This window comes from Columba livia, chromosome 2, assembly GCF_036013475.1.
Source record: "Columba livia isolate bColLiv1 breed racing homer chromosome 2, bColLiv1.pat.W.v2, whole genome shotgun sequence".
In the NCBI taxonomy this organism is placed as follows: Eukaryota; Metazoa; Chordata; class Aves; order Columbiformes; family Columbidae; genus Columba; species Columba livia.
In genome coordinates, this window is record NC_088603.1 from 50,510,072 (window position 1) to 50,532,241 (window position 22,170).

The 22,170-nt window shown below is 46.5% G+C and overlaps 1 protein-coding gene across 1 annotated transcript in view; it reads left to right on the plus strand.

The window, feature by feature from the left end:
• Positions 1 to 4,587: 4,587 nt before the first annotated feature.
• Positions 4,588 to 22,170, plus strand: part of EEPD1 (endonuclease/exonuclease/phosphatase family domain containing 1) — a 64,513-nt gene continuing 46,930 nt past the window's right edge. Inside the window, exon 1 of the mRNA XM_021284265.2 lies at positions 4,588 to 5,680. Within this exon, the coding sequence (XP_021139940.2) occupies positions 4,827 to 5,680 (854 nt within the window). The 5' untranslated portion in view covers positions 4,588 to 4,826. The remainder of the gene's footprint in view (positions 5,681 to 22,170) is intronic.

Below are 22,170 nucleotides of genomic sequence, written 5' to 3' on the forward strand. Positions count from 1 at the left end.
AGGGTTCCTAGGAGTACCACAAAAATTGGTGGCCATGTAGAACAGAGACATCCAAATTAGTGACCCCTCTGAGAAATGGATGGATACTCATTATTATTATTATTATTATTATTATTATACATCAGAAAATCAACAGAGGAAAGACCCATCAGATATCTGACCTCATAAGTCCCACTGGTCATGAAGTTGCTGACTCCTCCATGTTACTACTTGTCTTCCTAAAAACACCGTCTGCCTTCTGCCTTGGGCATCTGTTACAAGTGTCACTGAATATGTCCTCTCAGAAGGAAAACAATTATTTTAATAGCTCCTTTAAATAAAAATACAGGCACTACAGTTAACCAGCTGCCTTTTTCAGTCCTTGCCCGTTAAGACCCCAGTGATGCAGGTCTGAAAACACAGTCCCTAGAAGGGTGACTCTCCTCAGCAGCAAGCCCCTAGCTCCCAAAGGCCGTGTTAGTGAGAGCTGGAAAAGGCTCTGCTGTCACATGGTGGGCTGGTAGGAATTGCAATTGCAAAGGCAAACTGGAGGCAAACTGTGTTATTCTGTTGAGCAACACCTCCTGGCTCCTTCTAGCCCTCCTCATTGTTTAGAGTCTCTGCAATGTTGATGATGCATTTGGTGAAATGTGAAAATAGATTAATAGATCTTTTTAAGACCATCTTAAAATGCTGAGAAATTAAGCCTTTAAAATATAGTGTCCTCTAGGCTGATTCTTTGCCTGACTTAAGTCAAAAGACATTGCTCAGCAATATCTGCATCCACTGCATCGTTATAGGTTCAAGCAATTCCATGTACTCCTTAAACATTGTATTTAAAGGCTTTACACAGTGGAGAACCTCCTCCCTGTGGAAAAGTTTAGTTTTCTTCTTTCCACTTTGAACAATTCCTGCAGGGAAGACTAGTTTGAGGACTTCAGACCTGGCAAGCAGATCATACTACCATATCCATGGGTTACTTGCGTAGCCAGCTGCTTGTCCCCATGCCACTGAGCTGTCCAGGAACCTGTTTTACTAGGTGCTTGTGGGGACAGGGTACAAGTTGTTCAGTCTCGGAGGGCTCTAGGAAGTGGCAAAGCAAGCCCAAGATCATAGAATCATAGAACAGTGTGGGTTGGAAGGGACCTTCAAAGGTAATCTAGTTCAAGCCCCCTGCCATGAGCCGGGACATCTTCAGCTAGATCAGGTTGCTCAAAGCCCCATCCAGCCTGGCCTTGAATGTCTCCAGGGATGGGGCATCTACTACCTCTTTGGGCAACCTGTGCCAGTATTCTACCACCCTCATTGTATTATAAAAAATTTCTTCCTCCAGCCTGGATCTCCCCTCCATTAGTTTAAAACCAACACCCCTTGTCCTATCACAACAGGCCCTGCTCAAAAGTCTGTCCCCATCTGTCTTACAGGCTCCTTTTAAGTACTGAAAGGCCACAATAAAGTCTTCCTGGAGCCTTCTCTTCTTCAGGCTGAACAACCCCAACTCTCTCAGCCTGTCCTCACAGTAGAGGTGTCCCATCCCTGGAATGCTTGGTGGTGATAAAACCATTGCTCCCTTGTTGCCCTTTTTTGCAACACTTTACAGTGATACAGAAAACACTCTGCATGATGGGTGATGGCTGCTACTGAGGGCCTTTTGCAGGCGTCCTCCCCTTCCCTCTCACCATGGAAGCCTGCCTGGCCCTGTAAGGCCCTTTCCAGATTCACATCCTCAAAGCAGCAAAACTCAAATTTGCCTCTACTGAGAGGATTTTAAGCCAGGCCTGGCAGGCAGCCAGCTGCTCGGCAGGCAGCAAGCTGCAGATCCTGAGGAATAAGCCACCCACAGTGTCTTGGAGCCTTCTATCCTGTTGGTGCTGAAGGAGATCCAGGAATCCTGCATTTGTGGCCACTTGCCACCTTAGGAGCCAAGCAGCCCGGGCAGGCTACCTGCCAGCCAACGCCTACCAGTAGACCATGATCAATCACTTCTTGAATAAATTTAAATACAGTGAGCTTGGGATTGGATCAAAGATAAAATCTAGTGTCTACATCAGTTACACAAGATTTACCTTCTGTTGCCTACGCTGGTTGTCAATAATTTCACCATTGTTTTTTCAATCATTTACCGACTGCACCCTATTTTTAGCTTTCTTGTGTTAATGGATTGCCTAACGTTGATGTCAAGCCAGTTGATTCATCTTTTTTTTTTTTTTTTACACATAAACCAAACCTGTACCTTTTCACATCTTTTGGCACTTCCCAAAAATACCAAGATGTGTCAAAAATTGACTCAGAGCTCAGTAAACTCCCTGCAACTGTTATTTTCATAGTGTTGACAACATAAATAAGGGTAAGGGGTTAACGGAATGATAAGGGCCCTTCTTGTCCCTGCAGCTCACATTATCATGGATCATATTCCAGTTTAGGTGACGGGAAACTCATTGCATCCCTCTGAGTTCCGCTCTCTCAGCTGCAACCAGCCTTGCAAGTAATCTTGGTGCTGCAGATTCAAAAAATGTTGAGTAGCTACTGACAACAGAAAGTGCTGGATGAGAGGGACATCTGTTATTTTCTTTCTGGAGATGTTCCTGCCTTCTCTCTGAAACACAGAAAACCTAGTGTTGCCTGCAATGTAGATGATGCCTCAGATGGATTTTGGTGTTTTTTAGCTTCAAAACTTATTTAATGAGCCTGGATCAAGTAGAAACAACCTGCTGTAGAAAGCAGAAGAGTATCTCCATTGAGATAACAGCTTGTGGAGCTATTACCATAATCATATTGCCTCACAAAGAATACTGGTTTCAATGGTTAATTGTTTTCAGCTCTGTGCTGGTATGATCCCAGCAGGATTAGGCCCAGCATGAACTTCTGCTGCATTGGCTGCTATCGCAGTGCACAGAGCACTTTCCAGTAGACATGGAAGCATTTAATCACCTAAGTGAGCACTTTCTCCACTCCAACAGTCAGCAGAGAGAGAATAGCCTAATGCAGCCAATACCCATTCCCGTAATGATAATTTACTAACTCTATTGCTCAGGCGAACAGAAGAGAAATGTGTGAAGTGCAGCAGAATATCTAGTGCAAATGTTAAAGCAGCAGTGCCCCTGTGCAATCTCAAAGCCGGGTACAGCCTGCACTCCCCTATGCACATCGCATTCTGCTTCTCCAAGAAGCTGAACAAATTCAACCTTTTAGTTTAGGTGAACCCAAATAATTCCCATTAACTTGCCATGAAAAATAAATGTATAAGCTGCTATTACAAGCTGCTTAATTTTTGTTAGAGGGCAAACCAAGAGTCTTGATGTTGAAAATACATCTGTGCACCATATTCTATCTGGCTAAAAGAAACATGTATACTGTCAGCATCAGGAAGCACCAGGGTGCACAGCTGGCATCTGTAACTGCATGTTGCTCTTTCTTTCAGCTTTCCTCCCCCTTCCTTTCAATTACACCCACCGATTACATTTTGGATTCATTGACACTGCAGTCACTCCTGTGTGGGCACAGTTAAGCTAGTTTCAAATGAGCTGATTTGGCTACAGGTAGCATTGCAGACAGTGCAGCATGGGACTTGATGCAGTAGAAGCCATGTAAATACTTCAGCAGCCTTACCAACACAGACTGTGGTGGGCTGCTGCAGCTCTCAGGGCAGGAATGAACTATGTTAAAGTGAGCTCAGGCACATGGGTGATACATAACCATGATCTTGGTGCAGAATGGTGATACTGTGTCTCAGGGAAAGGCTAGGCATACAGCATACAGGCAACGGGCTGAGGCAGACCTAGTACGCAGATCTAATACGTTCAAAAGCATCGTTCAGTGGGGAGTTTGAGATTGTCGAGCATTCTCACGATTGCTTAAGATGTGAAAAACATAAAATGAAAAGAAGCAGACTTTACTCAGATGTACGAAAGCATAGTGACTGCACCAGCAAAAACCAACCAAACAAAGAAAAACCCCAAACAACAACAACAAAAAACCCCCAAAACAAACAAACAAACAAAAAAACAGTGGAGATGACTGATGAGGCTTTCATGAGGTTTGAAAACACACTTATGCCCTGCCAGCTGCAGGCAGGCGAGCTCAAGAAACTTCAAGGATGGGAATGCTGCAAAGAGCGTCTGAGCACCTGAGACCCCGGCGTCCCATGCACCTGGAGGAAGAGAAAAGCCCGCCCTTAACGCAAGGTGACAGCCGTAGGGCCATTTTGGGTCGCCCTGGGCCCTACGTGCCTGACCCCACCTTTCGCGGGTGAGTGCCCGTACGGGGAAGGCGGAGGTCGCCCCTCCTCATCCTCCCCCACCCCAGGGAGGCGCTCGGGACGGACCCGGGGCCAGGATGCCGGAGTGCGTCCCGCGGGGGCGGCCACCCCCACGGCCGCGCCGGCCGGACTCCGCCGCCGCCGGGCGGGGGCGGGCACGGCGCGGGTGACACCCCCCGGGAGGCGGTGGCGGCGGCGCCCGGCCCCGCCTCGCCCGGCCAAGGGGGCGGGAGCTCCCGCCCAGCTACTACTACCGCCGGCGGGGCGCGGGGCAGCGGCAGTCGGGAGCTGCAGCGGAGCGGTTGCGCCTCCGGTCCGAGGGCGGGGTGGTGTCCCCCGGAGGAGGAGAAGGAGAGGACTTGGGGCCCCTCCGCGGGGCTGCCGGGATCCAACTGACCGGGCTTGTATTGGGTCTGTCCGCAGAGTGTCTGCAGCCGCCGCGGTCCGTCGTCCCCTGGCGCGGAGCCGCGGGGTTTCGCCGGCCTCCCGCGGGGGTCCATGAGTCGCGGGCGGGCAGCCCCGGCAGCGCCCCTCGCCCGCTTTCCCGGCTCCGGCGGCGGCCCGGTGCGGCGGCGCCGGAGGCGGTGAGATGGGGGGCAGCCTGGGCTGCCACCGCTCCATCCCCCGCGACCCGGCGGACCTGTGCCACAGCCGCAAGTTCAGCGCGGCGTGCAACTTCAGCAACATCCTCGTCAACCAGGAGAGGCTCAACATCAACACGGCCACGGAGGAGGAGCTGATGACCCTCCCTGGGGTCACCCGGGTGGTGGCCCAGAACATTGTGGAGTACCGGGAGTACATTGGCGGCTTCAAGAAAGTGGAGGACCTAGCGCTGGTGAGCGGAGTGGGGGCTGCCAAGCTGGAGCAGGTGAAGTTTGAGATCTGTGTGAGCAGCAAGGGCAGCTCAGCACAGCACTCGCCCAGCTCCCTGCGCAAGGATCTGGCCTCTGAGCATCACCTCTCTGCCACCAAGATCAACATTAATACTGCCACCCCAGCCCAGCTCATGAGCATCCGTGGCATTACTGAGAAGATCGCCAACAGCATTGTGGACTACCGTAAAGAGCATGGGCCCTTCAAAAGTATCGAGGACCTGGTGAGAATGGACTGCATCAATTCCTCCTTTCTGGACAAAATCAGACATCAGATTTTTGCAGAGCGGTCCCGTCCCCCTTCGACAAACACTAACGGTGGCCTCAACTTCACAGCCAAGCCTCACCCCAGCCCTACTTCCCTGAGCCTCCAGAGCGAAGACCTGGACTTTCCACCTGGGGGTCCAACCCAGATCATATCCACTCGCCCCTCTGTGGAGATGTTTGTGGGGGTGAGAGATGGCAGACCCGTCCTGAGGGTGGCTACTTGGAACCTGCAAAGCTGCTCCATTGAGAAAGCCAACAACCCAGGTGTGCGAGAGGTTGTGTGCATGACGCTGCTGGAGAACAGGTAAGAAGCAGCACCTGACTTGTAGGCCCCAGCTTTATGTGCGGTGGTATGTTAATGCCTTTGGGGTTTGGGCACTCTAGAGTCCTGTTGTGATCCTAGTGGGGACAGGCTCCTTCCCAGGATTATTAAATGTTTCCAGTTTCTTGCAGGGAACCCTGCTTGAATCTTAATGCTAGGACTGTAGTGAGCATCCCTTGATAAAGCCACTGTAGACTTTGAAAGGTGGTGGACCTCCTGAGGAGGTATGATGACACACACAGCTGTGCAGGGAAGACTGAGATGTTATGGTCAGTCATGTTTGTTCTCTTAATGGTTGGTCAAAGGTTGTTTCTCTGTCAAGAGCCTTTTGAACAAATCTCAGTGAACTGTCTTTCCTGTCAGAAGCAGAGGAGAAATAGCAGGTAAGGGTGGCTCTGTATGTACCCAGTTTCTTATGGTGTTTCCCAGAGCATCTTATTACCACTTTGGGAGGCAAGATACAGTGCTGCATCTGTTTTCTCAGAGCTGCCAAACAGAGATCTGCCAGTGCCTCTTCTCTAGAAAGTCTTGATTGGACTGTAGTCCGTTCTCCCTCAGATCCGCTCATCAAAAATGCTGAAGAGCACAGACAGGATGATTTGGGCTGTGTAAAGAGAGTGGTATGTCGTGGCTTGTCCCACGAGGGTGATACAGCTCATTAACAAGCAGTCACAGGGCATCTGCTGAGCCAGAGGAACCACTCATCCTTGGGGGCATGAGACATAGGGCAGCTGCCTGGGGAGGATGTGCTGTCCCTGCACCTCGTGGGTCCCTCATTTCACTGAGTTAGTGGGCATGGAGCAAGGTCTGTTTGTGGTGTGGTCAGGTAGGATGGTGTTTCTGGTGTTAATGGCTGAGAAGCTGAGAGGATTTTTTGATGTTGTGGTTTTGGTTTTGCATTCGTTTGTTTAGTAAGGTAATTGGGCAACGGTGATGGCGGTGTCTCTCTTGCTTAACTTTCTGCTTGATCCAGAAATGTAAGAATGCAATAAGGGTTTAATAGCGCTCACCCTTTCCTCTCTACATGTGAAATCTATTCCAGCTGGTCTGGCATTTAGTTTACTGCATTGGAAAACTAACTTTTCTCTCTGGTTTCTATTCAGACTTCCAGCTGGAAATGAATAGAGGCAGGGGACTTTGACTTTTGCAAAAGGGGTATCGCAGGGAGGGAAGTGCTGATGAACCATTATTTCTGGCAGTGCTGAGAGTTCTGTTCTTTTCCAGTAATATGCTGAATAATGGCTCTTGTCGGTGTGGTTGCGAAGGTCAGGCACACAAGACGGATGGTGACAGTGATGTGGTGTCCTGTGCTGCAGTACGGTGTTTACGGTGGGGGATACCTCTGCTGTGGGCTGCTCGGAGCCTGATGCTCCTGAATGGGAAACATCTGTCATCTCACAGCCATTGCTGTTTGATAGCCAAAACAGAGGTGGTAGCCCAGCGGGGGTATTCAGATGTTGAACTGATGGCTTCAGCCTAACATCTCTCAATATTCCTCGACTGCTTCACTAGTTCAGGTATTGTGCACTTCCCTTTTCGCCACCACTCTTCTTTTGTGAGCAGCTGGATGGCTGGAGCACACCTTAGGATGAAGTCTGGTGGGATTCGGCATTGGAGTAGGGGGTAGAGGCAGACCTGCTGAGAAGAGACAACATTGATTATCACTAGCCTCAGGATTATTCTAATAATCGAGTTTTGGAAGGAAAGTGACTTTGGTAATTTTTATTTATTTAAATATATATAAAATGTGTTGGTTTTGTTTTAGTTTAATTTTGTTTTTATTGTTTTATTTTACCTTGACCAGTAAAGTGTTAATTCTCTGTCACTTCTGCATCTTCAGCATTTTGGCAAACAAACAGTTGGCTTATTAAACAAGCTAGGCAGAGAAAGTGACTTAGGAAATAAGCCTGCATTAGCCCAAGCTGGCCACTGTGTATGCAGAGCATGGCACAGGCAGTTTTATTTTTGCTCTTAAGCTGCATGGTGCTTTGTTTCCATGCAGTTTAGCAAACAGATACTCAGTTGTGCTGGGTGCTGTGAAAGGTCGCTCTGATTCTCTGAAGTTTAAAAAGAGCCTGATGTAAGTATTTGGTTTTGTTCTGTTTTATTGCATGTTTATGTGCCATCAATCACACAGGGCAAGTACGATGCAATTGTTTTCTGTACTTGATCCTATTTGTGATAATGTGAGAAGCTGGAAAGAAATGAGAGTAATGTGCATCCACAGACAAGCCTACAAAGCTTTCCTGGGGAGGCGGCGTGGAATATGGGAATAGAGAAAAACCAACATGATGCAGGAAAAAAGTATACGTTGGGAAAAGTCATACTCAGCATCTCAGGGAGGAATTTCCTCTTGCTTGTGCTAGCATTGCTCAGGTTGGTGGAGTTTTGCAGCTGTAAAATGGCCTCAGCTAGGTCCAGAAACTGCCGCCTTCTTTGTCTGAACTCCGTGGTCTCCCTCTTGGCTCTGGTTGTGTACCCTGGGAACTGATAAAATGCCTTGCAAACTAATCTTTGCCCAGGTGAATCAACTTCATTTGATAAATCAGTTAGATAAATTAATCTCTTACTTCTATAAGCAAGAATACATCACTGCACGGGGCCCACCAGCACTTGAGCCTCATTAAATCCTTGGGGTGTATTTTCAGGGTGCTCTGTGTGCCCAGTGGATGTTGCATAGGTGTTGCTGAAGTCTCCAGCTATGACCCAAACTGTTGCCTGGTGATCAGAGAGCTGGAACATGTCTCCTGTGAGGACAAGCTGAGAGGGTTTGGGTTGTTCAGCCTGGATAAGAGAAGGCCCTGGGGGGACCTTATTGCGGCCTTTCATTACTTAAAAGGGGCCTATAAGACAGATGGGGACAGACTTTTTAGCAGGGCCTGTTGTGATAGGACAAGGGGTGATTGTTTTAAAATAGGGGAGATCCAGGCTAGATATGAGGAAGAAATTTTTTGTAATACAATGAGGGTGGTGAAACACTGGCACAGGTTGCCCAGAGAGGTGGTAGATGCCCCATCCCTGGAGACATTCCAGGCCAGGCTGGACGGTGCTCTGAGCAACCTGATCTAGTTGAAGATGTATCTGCTCATTGCAGGGGGGTTGGACTAGAAGAGCTTTGAAGGTCCCTTCCAACTCAAACTGTTCTATGGTTCTGTGATCTATTTAGTCTGACAGTAGGTGGATGCTCTGAAGAGCTACACTGATGGGCACCTGCTTGCTGATGTACTTTGTGCACAGCCACCCTTGTGTATGTAAGCTGCTCCTTCATGCCTGTCCCTCATCGCCCAGAGTGATATTGGGTAGTCTGGAGTGGTCTCAGGAGCTGGAGTACTGCCTTGTTGCGGTGCTCCTGTTGTAGGCCCTGCCTAACCTGGCTTTTAAAATACAGGAATAATGCACAGCAAGTCAAGAAGACTGTATTGAAACTGTGTAAAGAGCAGTAAAGCATATTAATTTGAGATCTCGGAGACTTTCATGCCAGTTGAAGCTGGTTTGGTGTTTGCTTTGGGGTTTGATTTTGTTTTTGTTTTCATGACGAGTTCACAGCAAGTAGCTTTGAGACCTCTTGAGCTCATACTTTCAGGCATTAACAACAGGGAAAATTACTGCTTGTTTCCAGGTGAGGTTTAAAGCTGAAAGTCCTCCTGCCTTCCACCCCTGCACAGCCTTTGCACTGAGGAAGCAGTTGTACAGGAAGGGAAGAGGGTTGTGCCTTCATTCAAAACAAACAAAAAGCAAGAAAATGTCATCATGTAATCTGCTGAAGGATGGGGGAGGGAAAACACAATGCAAAACATTCACACTCATGCCCAGAAGTGCTAAATTTCTGAAGAGCACCAAAGGGAACGTATACCAAATCAGTAAGCATGACTACTACTGCTAAGCTATTTTGAAATTCATCGCTGCAGTACAAAAATAATGAAATGCAGCAAGGTCCTCACCCTCTTTCTCATATTACAAGGATCTATGTTTATCACAGTGTTTGAAGTGGAGGAAGGAGGTATTTTCATTCAGAGGACTAGAGGGTAATTTTAGAAGAGATTAACATGATGAATGTGGAGGTGAGCATGACATGTAATTGGATTGAAGTATCAGATGTGGGGTGAATTTGCCCAAACCTGTGACATTTCTCACAGGTGTGGTTTGGCAAATCTGGGATTTGTTGACAGGGGATCAGAACTGGCCTGTTTTTGGGGATGCAAGTCATCCCCTCCAGCTGACCTCCATTGTCCTCCATTTTCTCAGGGGGATGAAGAAACCAACAGCTTCTTCTCACAAAAAAAAAAAAAAGTTAGGGTAGCATGATCAAAAATGCAAGCAAGTTCAGGTCAAAGGCAGCAAGTCTTTTCATGGGAAGGATAAGAAGCTGCAGTGGAAATGCTTCTTCTGGCCGAGGTTGGTAGATGTACCCCAGAGCTGTCCTGTACCCCGGGTCCACAGGGAAGGGCACTTTTTCCACTCCTCATCCACACATGCCTCAGACCTGGCCCTCTGGGACGTAAACTGAGCTCATGACTTCCATGACACCCTGTGACAGCTCTCTCTGGCTATAAGGTGCTGAGGCACCCACTGGGTGACCACATCAAGAAGTTTGATGCAGGCGTGTGCATCACCAGCCAATACACAGAGTGTGCTGAATGTGCCTCCTGTACTTGGATTGTTTGCTTGAAAGTTTGCTAATAGCTGAGGGCAGTGATCAGTTGTGCATCTTTCCCAGCACAGGTTGCATCAGAGGTTTTCCAACTGGTTTTCATTATGCTTTATAATCCCAAAGGGTAACTTTGTGAAGATGTGAAGACATCTTATTTTTTATTTTTTTTTTCCTGTAAGCACACTTTGCAGTTGAGTAAATGCAAATTTATAGAGGGTCTGAAAGCCAGAACTTGCATTCTGTCAAAAAAACTTTTCAGTAGAAGTAGGATGGGGAGATGGCCCCTCTTCCTCCCCCAGCTTTGTAACCTGTGAGCTCTTTTCACTTTGGTTAGATAGGATCTTAGAGGTCTCTCAAAAGTAAGAAGTTAACCTCAATTTCTGTGGCTCAGAGACCCAAATTGGTATTCCTGCTGGGGTAGGTAAACCTCAGCCCAAAACTGCACCCTGGGAGGCCGGGGGTGGACAAGCAGTCTCTGGGTAACCCTCACTTTGCCACTGTACTCAGAAGCTCTCCTTCCTAGTCCTACCTACCCCAGGAGAGCAGTTGCCCTAATGTGCATCCTCTTGTCACCTAAAAGAAATGAAGTTCCTCTGGAGGAGCCCCTTTTGATTAAGGAACGAGGAAAGAGCTATCTCATTGAGGTCCTCACACTAGGTGCTGGAGGTAGGACAAGTGCTCTCCCCTACATTAAATAACAGGGTGGGGGTTCTGTTTTCCTCTCCAATCTCTTAGTCTGGACCGAGAGGTGGGGTCATTACAAGGGGCAATTACAGGGTGTTTCAAAAAGATGTACCCAGTCTGAAACCATTATATCTCTGCAAGCTCAAATTGCCCATGAATGAAACTCTTATCACTTCAAAAGGGCGAGGCATACAGTTTCAAATGATTACCACGTGATAACTCACTAAACTATTTGTAATTTTTTGTATAACTGTAACAGATTGCCATTGTGAAAATACACTGCTTTGAAATTGGCTCCATCTTTTTGAAACATCCTGTGTTTACTCCTGGGGCTTGATGGTTTGTTTGTGGAGGGGTGCACTGTGGCATAATACCTTTCCTGCTGGCTTGTAGCTGTGTTACCCATCAGGATGAAGGAAAAAGATAGCCCCCCGCCTCATCCACCCCCCAAATGGACACTGTAGTTGTAGTAGTGTATCATAGTAGTAATGATGGTTGTAATTGCATACTTCGGAGGCTCAGTACCAGCTTGTATTTGTTATTTCTACTCTGTCGCTGTAGCTTTCAGTGGCCTGGCAAAGCCCTGAGGTGTGTCTGTTTTATGTCTATACAGCCGCTTGGTTTTTCTCCGTCGGGTTAATACTAGGCTGGAGCCTTGCCAAGAATAATTCCCCTACAAGAAAAGATCAGGAAAGAGGGCCTGGCTCCAGTAACCTGACCATGCTACTAAGTCTTAAATGGCAAAAGAACAAATACATCCTCTCTTCCTGATGTAATAGGGAGGAAATCCTGCCTTCCGCAACTGCAGGGAAAAACCTGAGAAAAAAGGAATTGTTAGGTGATAAGTTCTATGTGCACTTCACAATGGTTTCTTATGAGCAATAGAAATACAGATGCATGTAAGGTCACCATTAATTTGCACTTTGTAATACCTCTGAGGAAAAAAAATATTGGCTGGTGGAAGAGCTGTTGTGTTTGGGGGATTTTGGGTTGGCTTTTTTGCTGTTGTTTGTTTTTATCCTTTCACTTATACGAGATCAACAATACTTCACTTGCTGGAGACCAGTGGGAGACTGAAACTACCTTCTGCAACCTATCTGGCAGGGGAAAGCAGCAAGATCTAAGGTCAGACTCTGAGTGACATCATTTTTCCAGCGAAATGAAACTCTGCTGATTTAATCCTGTTCAGGATTTGTCCCATTCCTTTGTCTATGTCAAATCACATGAAGGCTGTGGAACTCAGTGATAAAAAGCACGATTGTCTCCCTGGGGGTTGAGGCTGCTCTGCAGTACTGCTCCTATCTTAGGTAGGGATCCCAGCTCCTCTGAGGATTGCTGCTGAGGGAAGAGGTGATGTTAATTAATTAAATTCCATTTCCAGGCTTCTGCTTCATATGGATGCAGTACTGAGACCCTCCATGGGCATCACCCGCTCTTCCTGTAGGAGGTGGGTTGCTCCCTTGAGGTACTTTGCGACTCTGGAGTCTTTTCAGGAGAGATCAAAAGTAGTGGGTGGACTTACATGAAGGGTATACATCATCCCCATGTCCAGACACTTGGAGAAGGCATCTGGAGCTGTGTGCTCTTCAGGAGATGTCGGAAGTGAATGCACTGAGCTGTCTGATCTGGCTTGGTCTCTGTCGATAGCTGTGGATCTGCTGGGCTTGCCACAGCCCTCACAGCTTTCCTCCCTTGGACATGACACAGGAATGTAAGACAGACCCTTGAAATCACCTGAGTAACTTTCCAAGATATTTTCTCTTTTAAAAGGAGATCTGGGCATCTTGTTGACTTTGAACAACTGCCTCAGTATACTCCTTGAACATATGAGAGGCCATTTTTATCTGCTTTAGAGTTGAGAATGTGGCTGGAAAAATTATGTAGTTAAAGGCCAGTTTATCCATATAAGATAAACCCTATTTTTCTGCTTGCCACTGTTACTTGTGCCATAAAGCTTGACTAAAATGGAACAGATCAGTGGGGAACACATTTGTTCAGGTATTATTTTTTTTCCCAAACTTGTGTACTTGATATATCTGGCAGCATATTTTCAATTCGTGCCTGCTGGGCTATTCCGAGCATTTATTTTATTTTGCTGGATTCATGTTGCAAATTGCAGGTATCTTGGTAAACTGGAGCTGCTTGCTTACTCCTGCAAGGTTTGCTGTATTCCATGCGGCAAAGATTAAATGGGTTGGCTGATTTATGGTAATAAACTGGCAAATTGGTATCTGATGCAATACTACCTGCTCCTGAATCATGAGCAGAGGCCACGAGCCTATAACTTCATCCTGATAGACTTTTCAGAAAGCTTGTGCCACACAACTGTAGAAGGCAGACTAGGTACCTATGCGTCAACAGGAATCTTTATTGCTCTGTGATTCTTCTGTGCTTTGGGAGCTCACAGTACAGCTGCAGGAAGGGTGGTTTTCTAGCTTTGGCTTTAAAAAAGAGCAATAGGATTGTTCCTGAAGGCAAAAGACACTGCTGTTCTTACCAGGAAAGAAAGACCATGGGGCGACAAATGTGGGAATTAAATACTCCAAGTTCCTGAGAAGGTGCGAGTGGAAACTCAGTCAGTCCTTCTGCACTAGAAGAAAACACTGTCTCTGCAACCAAGTGCTGGTCTGGCTCACTGTGAACATGGGTTTCCAGCTGTGTTGAGCAGGGACACTTAAGAGAGAATCTGGTTTTACAGATTTAGCTGCACCCTTCTTGACCGAGTTGGGCTTCAGTGTGTTTTCTACGGCTGTGTTGCTAGGAGGCCCCCGCTTCTTCAGTCTCTAATTAGCGTTTCTCTGGGAATTTTGCCCAAATAATGATTTCAAGGCTTGGCCGGATGAGCAGAGAAAGTTGATAAGACAGAGATTACAGTTTGCATGTAACTTATTTTTAAGTCTCATTGTTGTTCATTGCGATGCAGGTGTAAGCTGACAGAGAGAGGCACAGTGTCCTTACTGAAATAATTACAGTACACTGCAGTAATTTCTCAACACGATTATATGGTGTGGTGATGGAGACAAGAACTGTGGCACGTTATTAATAACAGTGCTTAAAAATAGGAACCCAGTAGCTTCTTCATTTCCAGATTTTTTTTTAATGTATTATTTTACATGAGGGACTTTGCTTTATTTGAATAATAGCTGGCAATCCCCACTGGTTTATTGGAGAATAGAAGGGCATGGTGGCTTCGCTGCGGGGAGGGTGAGACATACTGAAGACCTCCCCTCCGATGTTGGAGGTGTGCATGTGCTTTCCACCAGGATTTGGTCTGGTCCTGTCCCTTATCTCAGGGATGGGTGAGTGACAACAGGTTCTGAAATGCTACAGAAGGTGCCAAGAGCAGGATGGGCATCATGTCAAGAGCAGATCAGCAGTGAAGGGGAATATGTAGCTGTGGTTAAAAGGATGTTTTCTGTTGAGAAACCGTTTAGTCTCACCCTCAGCACGTCTGCCTCCCGGTCTAGCTGTGTGGTATTTTTCAAGTGGCATGAGTGTTTTAAACTCGGTCACTGCCAGGGAGGATCATCATGCTGACCTCCTTTCCCTCCCGGCTTCTGGGGGGTTTGTGCAGGCAGGAGCCTGGCGTCAGCGCCAAGCTGTTATTTTCAGTGCCTGTGGTAAAATTATTAGAGGCCACTGAGTAAGAGAAATACATTTACCCTGCTTGTGCCTCATGCGGGTGCATGTTCTGGAAGTTGAACTGTGTATAAATATAATTAAAGAAAAAGTCCTATGGAAAAAATACATTTGGGATTATATTGTAATCTCTGCTAAGGATGGCGAGGAATACTGTGGTTACTGAATACCCTGTGTTTGCATTGTGCAGAGCAGGTTGGAGTCCCTCTGTCTGACACCACCTGGCACCTTCTGTCTGGGAGGGAGACTCATGGCTAGGTAGGCAGGCTGTCTGTCTGTCTGTCCTGTCTCTCTCTCTGTCACAGAGTGTGAGGGAGAGCACAGTAATGCCCTTCTGCTCTTTGTGGGGAACATCCCACAGGGCAAAGCTCTTCCTAGGAGCAGTTCATGCTGTAGGTTTATGGATACAGATGAGGACGAGGAACTGGAAAATAGCCTTTTCCTTCTATGTGGCTATTTTTTGCTGTGTTTTTATAGGCGTTTCAGGTAACGTGCCCAAGTTCCTGTGCAAATTTAGCTACAACAGCTGTCCAAGCCGCTCACAGCTGAACGGGTTTATAGTGGGTTACTGAACAGCTAATTGATCAACAGGGCTTTTGCCGTGCACTGGGGCTCCAGCCTTCTTGCCCTAAATCCCTCCTGCTCCTGACACGCTGCCAGCCCTGCAAAACCCCTTTGCTTAACAAGGCAGAGGAGGGGAAAAGCATAAACCTCTCCCAGCTACAGCATAAAGAGGTTGTTGCCTTTTCTGTGAAGAGTTTTCCTTCAACTATTTTATATTTATAGCTCTGTTTTTCTTTTTTTCCCCCCTCTGCTTCCTCGTCAGTCGCCGGCTGTGGGTGCGGAGGCCGAGGGCTTGCTCCCGCCTTGCTCGGGGTAATTGCCGGTCAGTGCCCTCCCTCTCTTCCCCGAGCTCAGCTGGCATGAAGGTTAGCCAGCTTTCTGCCCAACTGGAAGCAGTGTGCTGCTGGGTATGTGCTGGATGTTAACTTAAAAACCTTGGGTTTGGTGTCTCTTATTTATTCTGTTTAAGCAAAGAAGAACCAGTGCGGCTCCAGCTCAATGCCACAGTTGCAGGGTATTGTGGGAGAAGCAACTCTTAATTTGGAATTGAAAAATGAACTGCAAAATCGGCAAGTTTGTTACTTTTATGCATGCGAGGTTAGTTCCATAGGCTTTCTGTCAAACCTGCTGCTCATAGCATATAAAATGACTACCTTACTCCTCTTTTTTGAAGCAGGCAAAAAATACGGTAAGTGCAAACCGCTGTCAGGAAGAATAATCTTAGCTGGGAAGAACTGTCTTAAGCTAATGCAGGCAGATGTGGCTCTTCCACTGGAGACAGTGATGGGGTCCCACCTACATGAGGACCACAGTAGGGAAGTCTTTGAGTTGTCCCCTCTTGTGGCATGTGGGGCTGATGGTGGTGAGGCGTGTACCGGCACCACAAGACACAGGAGACAAAGTACACTGTGTCCGCAAGAGATCCCCACTGCGTATAAACCTCAGAGCCGCCTCTGAATTCAGTGTTAAAATAAATGTTATTGGCAGGAAAACGCCGCATTGGTGCCTGACTACCCTTTGCAACCTTTATACTGACCAGCCCAAGTTCACTGATAATTTTGGCAGCAAAATGGCAGTGCAATTTCTGGCTGTCTATCTATATCTTCCTGCTAGTCATTTGTACAGCTCCTTCCTTTATCTCTAGCTGTGTTTACACTCCGGTTTCATAATCAATGGAGACGTCGCCACCAGTGTCCTCTGCACTGGCTGCCCTCCTGAAAACAAGGCATTGGGTAATGAGCAGCAGGTGGCCTGGGTGATGGTGAAGGGGTTGGTACTGCTGCCAGATAGCCTTATTTCCAACACATCTCAAAGAGATCTCTTGGTAAAGATTACCCTTCGGTTACCAAAAACAACGCCCACGATTTCTTGTTTTAATTGCTTCTGAGTTCTGTGATGCAAAAAAGGTTCTGCACCTGCAGGAAAGGAAACAATAGCTCAAAGCACAATATAGAGGTTCAGGGATTGAACAGTCTTTAGTCAGAAGCTCATGGATTTAATAAATATTTGGACAATTTCCACTCAGAGCTGTTTACGTAAAAATCATGGAAATATTGCCTGTAGACAAAAGTTGTGTTGCACAAGCAAAATGCCACCTTTAAGCATGTGGTGTTTCTGATTTCTTTATTAAACTGAGGCCTCTTGGACGTGGCTGTGGTTTGACTTACTTCTCCTTCCATTTTTGACTTGTGTGTGCATAAAGTACGGCAGCTTTTTTGAGGAGCTGTGTGTAAGGATGATGGTGGCCTTCTATATTGCACATCTGTGCATGCAAATCTAGCAAAAAGAAACTGAAAGTAAGAAGATAGGCAGATTCCTGTATATTGATTGTCCATAGGTTGAAAGGAAATTGCGTCATAAATTCTGTCTCTGTCTTTGACCTGAGCTTCGAAGCTTGCTCTCAACCTGAAAATGACCCCTTGACTTGTCCCCTCTTCAGTCCTGCTGAACCTAAATCTTTGCTTTGCGTCACTTGGCTTTGAAATTGCCTTGCCACACCTTGAGTACTTCCAGTTATTGCAAGTGCATTTTGATCAAGCTTTTACTTTAATAACATGAGGGCAGAATGGTGGTGTCTCCCACCTACAAGGTCAGGAACTTCAGTTTCCTTGGATCATCCATGACATTTCCCCAAGAATGGTTTTGACACTGTCTTCTCATGTGCTGCAGCATTTCTTTCTCCTTCGCTGAAGCCTTTTGCCAGGCAGTTTGAAAATCAGTAGCTTTTAAGATATCTCAAGTTTCAGGCAAAACCTGCTTGAAAACTGCAGCCTTGCCTTTTATTTCAGAGGGTCTTGTGAATTCTTGCAAATAGAGGAGGCTCTTGTGCCATTGCTTGAAAAGAAAAAAGTATTTATATTTTTGATTTCTGTTCCTCAGGAGTACTTAAAGCTCTGCAGAAAAAGACCTTGCTAACTTCCTTATGTGTTGGATGTGGAATTATTCTTAACTTGCAAGAGAGTTGTTTGAAAGGAGTTTGTATGTATGTTAGAAGCTTAGCAGCACAGGCTTTCAGCATTTCTCTCCTATCTTCAGTCAAACCTATCTGATTATGCTGTATGGGTGCATGCTGCACCGACAGTTTACAATTCCTCTTCCATATTCATCTTATCTTCCTAAAGATAGTGTCTGGAGATGTCAGCTCTGTGAGGAGAGGCTGATGAATTTATATTAGAAGAATCTTTTTGTCCAGAAGCTCTTCAACACACTGTGCCATTCAGAACCTCCTTAAAATAGAAAATACCGGAGGAATATCAGCTTTGTCATGGCAGTGTCATATGTCTTTAGTGCCTCAGTATTGCTTGATTGGGCTCAACCCTGGTATTTGTAGCAGAAAGCCTGAGTTGTCCATGCAAGACTCCTTCTGCCTCAGTTTTTTAAGTACTTATTGATACATTTTAGGGGATCCTTTGGCATTTCCAGCCAGATCAGTATTAAGTGTGAGTCCTCTCTTACTATGTAAGTAGTTGTTTTTCACTAAGAATGTGAGTATGATGGTCTGAAAACTTCAGTTCTGGAGTGGAGATTTGCCAGATGACTGTATTCTCTGTCTGGGTTTTGGGGACTTTCTTTTTTTTCCCCCATTCATAGGATCTTCCCAGGGTAATTATAACCTGAAGACCTGATCAAATGTTGTCAGTGAACTTTGCACACGTACTTAGCTGCTGCAGAGCAATTTCATGTTATCGGGGAGCAAGCGTCATACAACAGCTTGAATCCACTGTCCTAAAAAAGCACAGAGATTGTTGCTTCTTTATTATTCCCAGTGCTTGACTCAAGTTTAACCTCCCAGGTTTGTTCCTCAAAACTGAGATGCTCTTGGAAATGTTGCTAAATCCAGAAGTTTGTTCCCACTGAGCTGGTGGTTAATCTTTGAGCAGTCTGCTTATTCCTTGTTTCCATCCTCCTGGATGCTGCATCCAGTTAAACACTTCTGCATGTTTCCCTGTCCCCCTATTTTTACATGTTGTCATTTTGTCTTATGGATGCAATGTATGGCAAACTCGATATTTTAGTGTTGTATTACTGCCTATAGGTATTAAATCATTGGTTTGGTTGTTTTTATAGATTGTTTCGATGGCATAACTTTAGGACGCAGTCAAGATAACAAAGCCTTGTGCAAGGCACACCTCTTCAAATAATCCAAAGTGCTTTCTGTGGAGCAATGATTACTTTATCCTCAGAATAATCCAGAAATGAGAATGAAACCAGTTTTTTACAAGGGTTATAATTTCTGCTCCATGGACTTTGTAGACCTGCAGGTGCAGAAGCACCATTGAGGTGAATCACTGGAGCCTTCTCTATTTTACTTTACGCCGAATATTGAATCCAGTAAGCTAGATACCAGGACTCAGCACACAGTATTCTTCCTACTGCCCCTTTAGGGTGCCTGTTTTGCCACCTTCTCTATTTTTATGCTTATTTTGGAGGTTATCACCTGTTCAAGCCAGAGAAGATCCATGGCAGAGTGGAGGAAAGTATGGCCTTGTGGTGGCTGGCAGGGCATGAGGGCAAACCAATGGGTGGCATTTTCATGGGCATCTGCACGATCCTGTTTCATGCCCTGTATGTACTTTGCTGAGAGCTGTTTTATCCCCCTTGGAGCTCATTATAAAACATGCAAACAGTGTATAAAGCTGCATGAGGCATAATTTTGCACCTCTATGTGGATCCCAACACAACCCATCAAAAATTATCTCCTGTCATCCCTTTCTTGCATAGGATTGTACTTCAGCTCCAATAACTGGAGAGCTCTGGGTCTGGCCAAGCAGGCTTTCTCAGTCCCACAGAAGACGGTTGTTTCTAAGACTGTTTTGTGTTGAATCCTCTGACCTAAATAAGTTTAAGGATCTGGACTACATAATTAGCACCCAATGCCAAAAAAAAAAAAAAAAAAGAAAGCTGAACTTGAGCCACCATTCCCTGCTTTGCCAGGGCTGGTCTGTGTGTGGGGCTCTGCATCCTCTTGCATCCTTATGCTTTAAAGGCCATTCTTGTGTCCAGACGTCTCTGAGCCTGGCACGCCGGGGTACTCTGTAACTGGGAAGCTTTCAAAACTCCTTCCTGCGTGTCATTGTGCAGCTGGAAGCTGGGATGGCTTCCAGCTCACTGAAGACACTCTGACATTGTTCCCTCCTAATCCCCCTCCTCCTCACAGAGTATGGTTTCTTGGGAGGCTAGCATGTTCCCTGGTTGGCTTCCTGCGCGGGAAGACAGGCAGCGGTTCATGGGAATAACGTAACCCCGAATCAGTGATGAGCCAAGGCGGAGGGTGGCTGCATGGCGTGAGGGTGGTACGAGCGCTCGGCTCTATGGCGTGCGAGTCAGGATGCTTAGCTGGCTCATGGTGGCCCTTCATTTAGCTGCTTGCTGGCCTGCCGTCAGGAAGCACAAATGTTCATCGCAGCAGGGCTCCCAGGTTTCAGCAGGAAGAAATGCCGCCTCCCTCTCAACCCTGCTTGCTGTCACTTGAGGAGCGATTTGCTGCTGGTTTGCTGTTTCTTTCTGTGTGCAGGTAGCCAGGGGAAATAAAAGCAGGTTAATGGGACAGGGAGGAGGGTGCTTTCTACTGAACCAGCCTTTTTTCTTCCCAAACCAAGGTATAAGGAGAGAGAGAGGACAAGGCACTGAGTATATAGATATATTCAAATACCTTCACAGGGACACTTTCATGCAGGGATTTGACCTTGGAGGTTTGTATTGCATCATTTATAAGATGGTTGCTTTGAGGTCAACCCTTCTGATACCTGAAGGTGCTGTTCCAGAAGACTTCGTGCAGCTCTTGAGGCATTTGCAGGCCGAAGGAGACAGAGCAAATAAAGGACAAAAAGGAAATTTATTCTGGTTGAGTTCTCTCACCTTTTTCTGCCTTCTAGTGGGTCAGGAGCTCAGGTGAAGTGTGGACTTATCCTGCTACACCCAGATGTGCTTCTGTTTGCTTTGCTTCCCTCCTGATGTTATCAGCTGTGGGTGTTTGGAACGCTAAAGGAGTTGATTTGAGGAGAGGGAAGCTGGGGTAGAATTAAAGCTGTGGTCTGAGGTGCGCAGGGGTGTGCTAGAGGGGCTCATACATGCAGTTTGATAGCTTGGTTTTTCTTTGGGCTATCTCCTGGTGATTATGACAACCTGTAAACAGCTTTACCCATGAGTTCCAGCCAGCTCAACTGGGATCCCGAAATCAATGGCATATAGATATCCACTTTGCAGGGCTGGGCCCAAACCTTCAAGTATCACCTGTTCTGAATGTTCAAAAATGAAGAAGATGGTATCTCAAAAAATAACAGGATTAATTCAGAGCTACATTTACAGATTTTGAAGACTGTGATGATCCATAATCTCACACCTTTTGCATTCATCCCTCGCAAGCATGCCCTGTGGAAAAGGCTGTGTTCTGCCCTGAGAAAGGAAAGCTAAAATGAAAGGTGGGTTGGATGCTCACAGCCAGGTCCCACGTTGACGGAGCACATCCTGGTACAACTTGAAGGGCACAGCAGTCGGAGGCATATGTTGCTGCACCCCCTCCAGCTAACCCACATCCCTTTCGCATCTCACATCCTGTAGACAAAATGGGTGTTCCCCTTCTTGAAAGAGCATTTTGGAGCATTATTGTGTTGTGGGGGTGGGGGAGAGAGGAAAGCAAAAGCCCAATACCCTGGCTCTGCTGGCTTAGGAAATCAGGTGGTCTGCCTGCCACATGAGAGATTTCTTCAGTGTGGAGCTGGTGGTGAGGTGGTTTGTGGCAATGTTGACTAACTGGTGATAGCAGTGTTTTCCTGCCGGGGAGGGAGTTTGATCCCAACAAAGTGTTGGCTGATCTTGTGGTGTTACCCAACTCCCTTTGCACGCTGTCTTCACATCTATGCAGGCATGTGTCAGCCCTTCTTGCTCATCAGAAGAGGTTGTCTCTCCAGCTCTGTCTTTCTTGCTATGTGTCAGGGCAACACACATTTATTTGGGTGTTATATGACTGAGCAGAAATTCCACTGCAGTTACTGTGTATGCACATGGATAATGGCTTCTTACAAGGCTGGGGAAAAAGCTGGGTTACCTTTTTCTTTCATAAAGTAGCAACTGCTATTAAATAACTTGGGTTTCTTTATGTAGGCAGAAGGTACGCAACTTGCTGCTAAACGGCCTGTGTGTGCCCGTTTCTTCCATGTCATCTGCCATACTTCGTGTTGGCGGGAGGTTTCATAGTCATTGTCACTCTGCTCTTTGGGGCTATGGGAAGAGACGACCCAGCTCAGGACCCTCTCTTTGCAGTGAAAGGGGGAGCATCTGCTGAGGATCTGCTCCAGTGGTTGCTCAACCTCTTTTTCTGTCTATCCTGACTATAAATTGTGCTTCAATCCTAACAGTACAGGTTTTGCCTGAACCATTTGTGCTTTTCTCTGGAAAGGAAAAGGAAATTCTCCTTTTGCTTATTTCTTATACT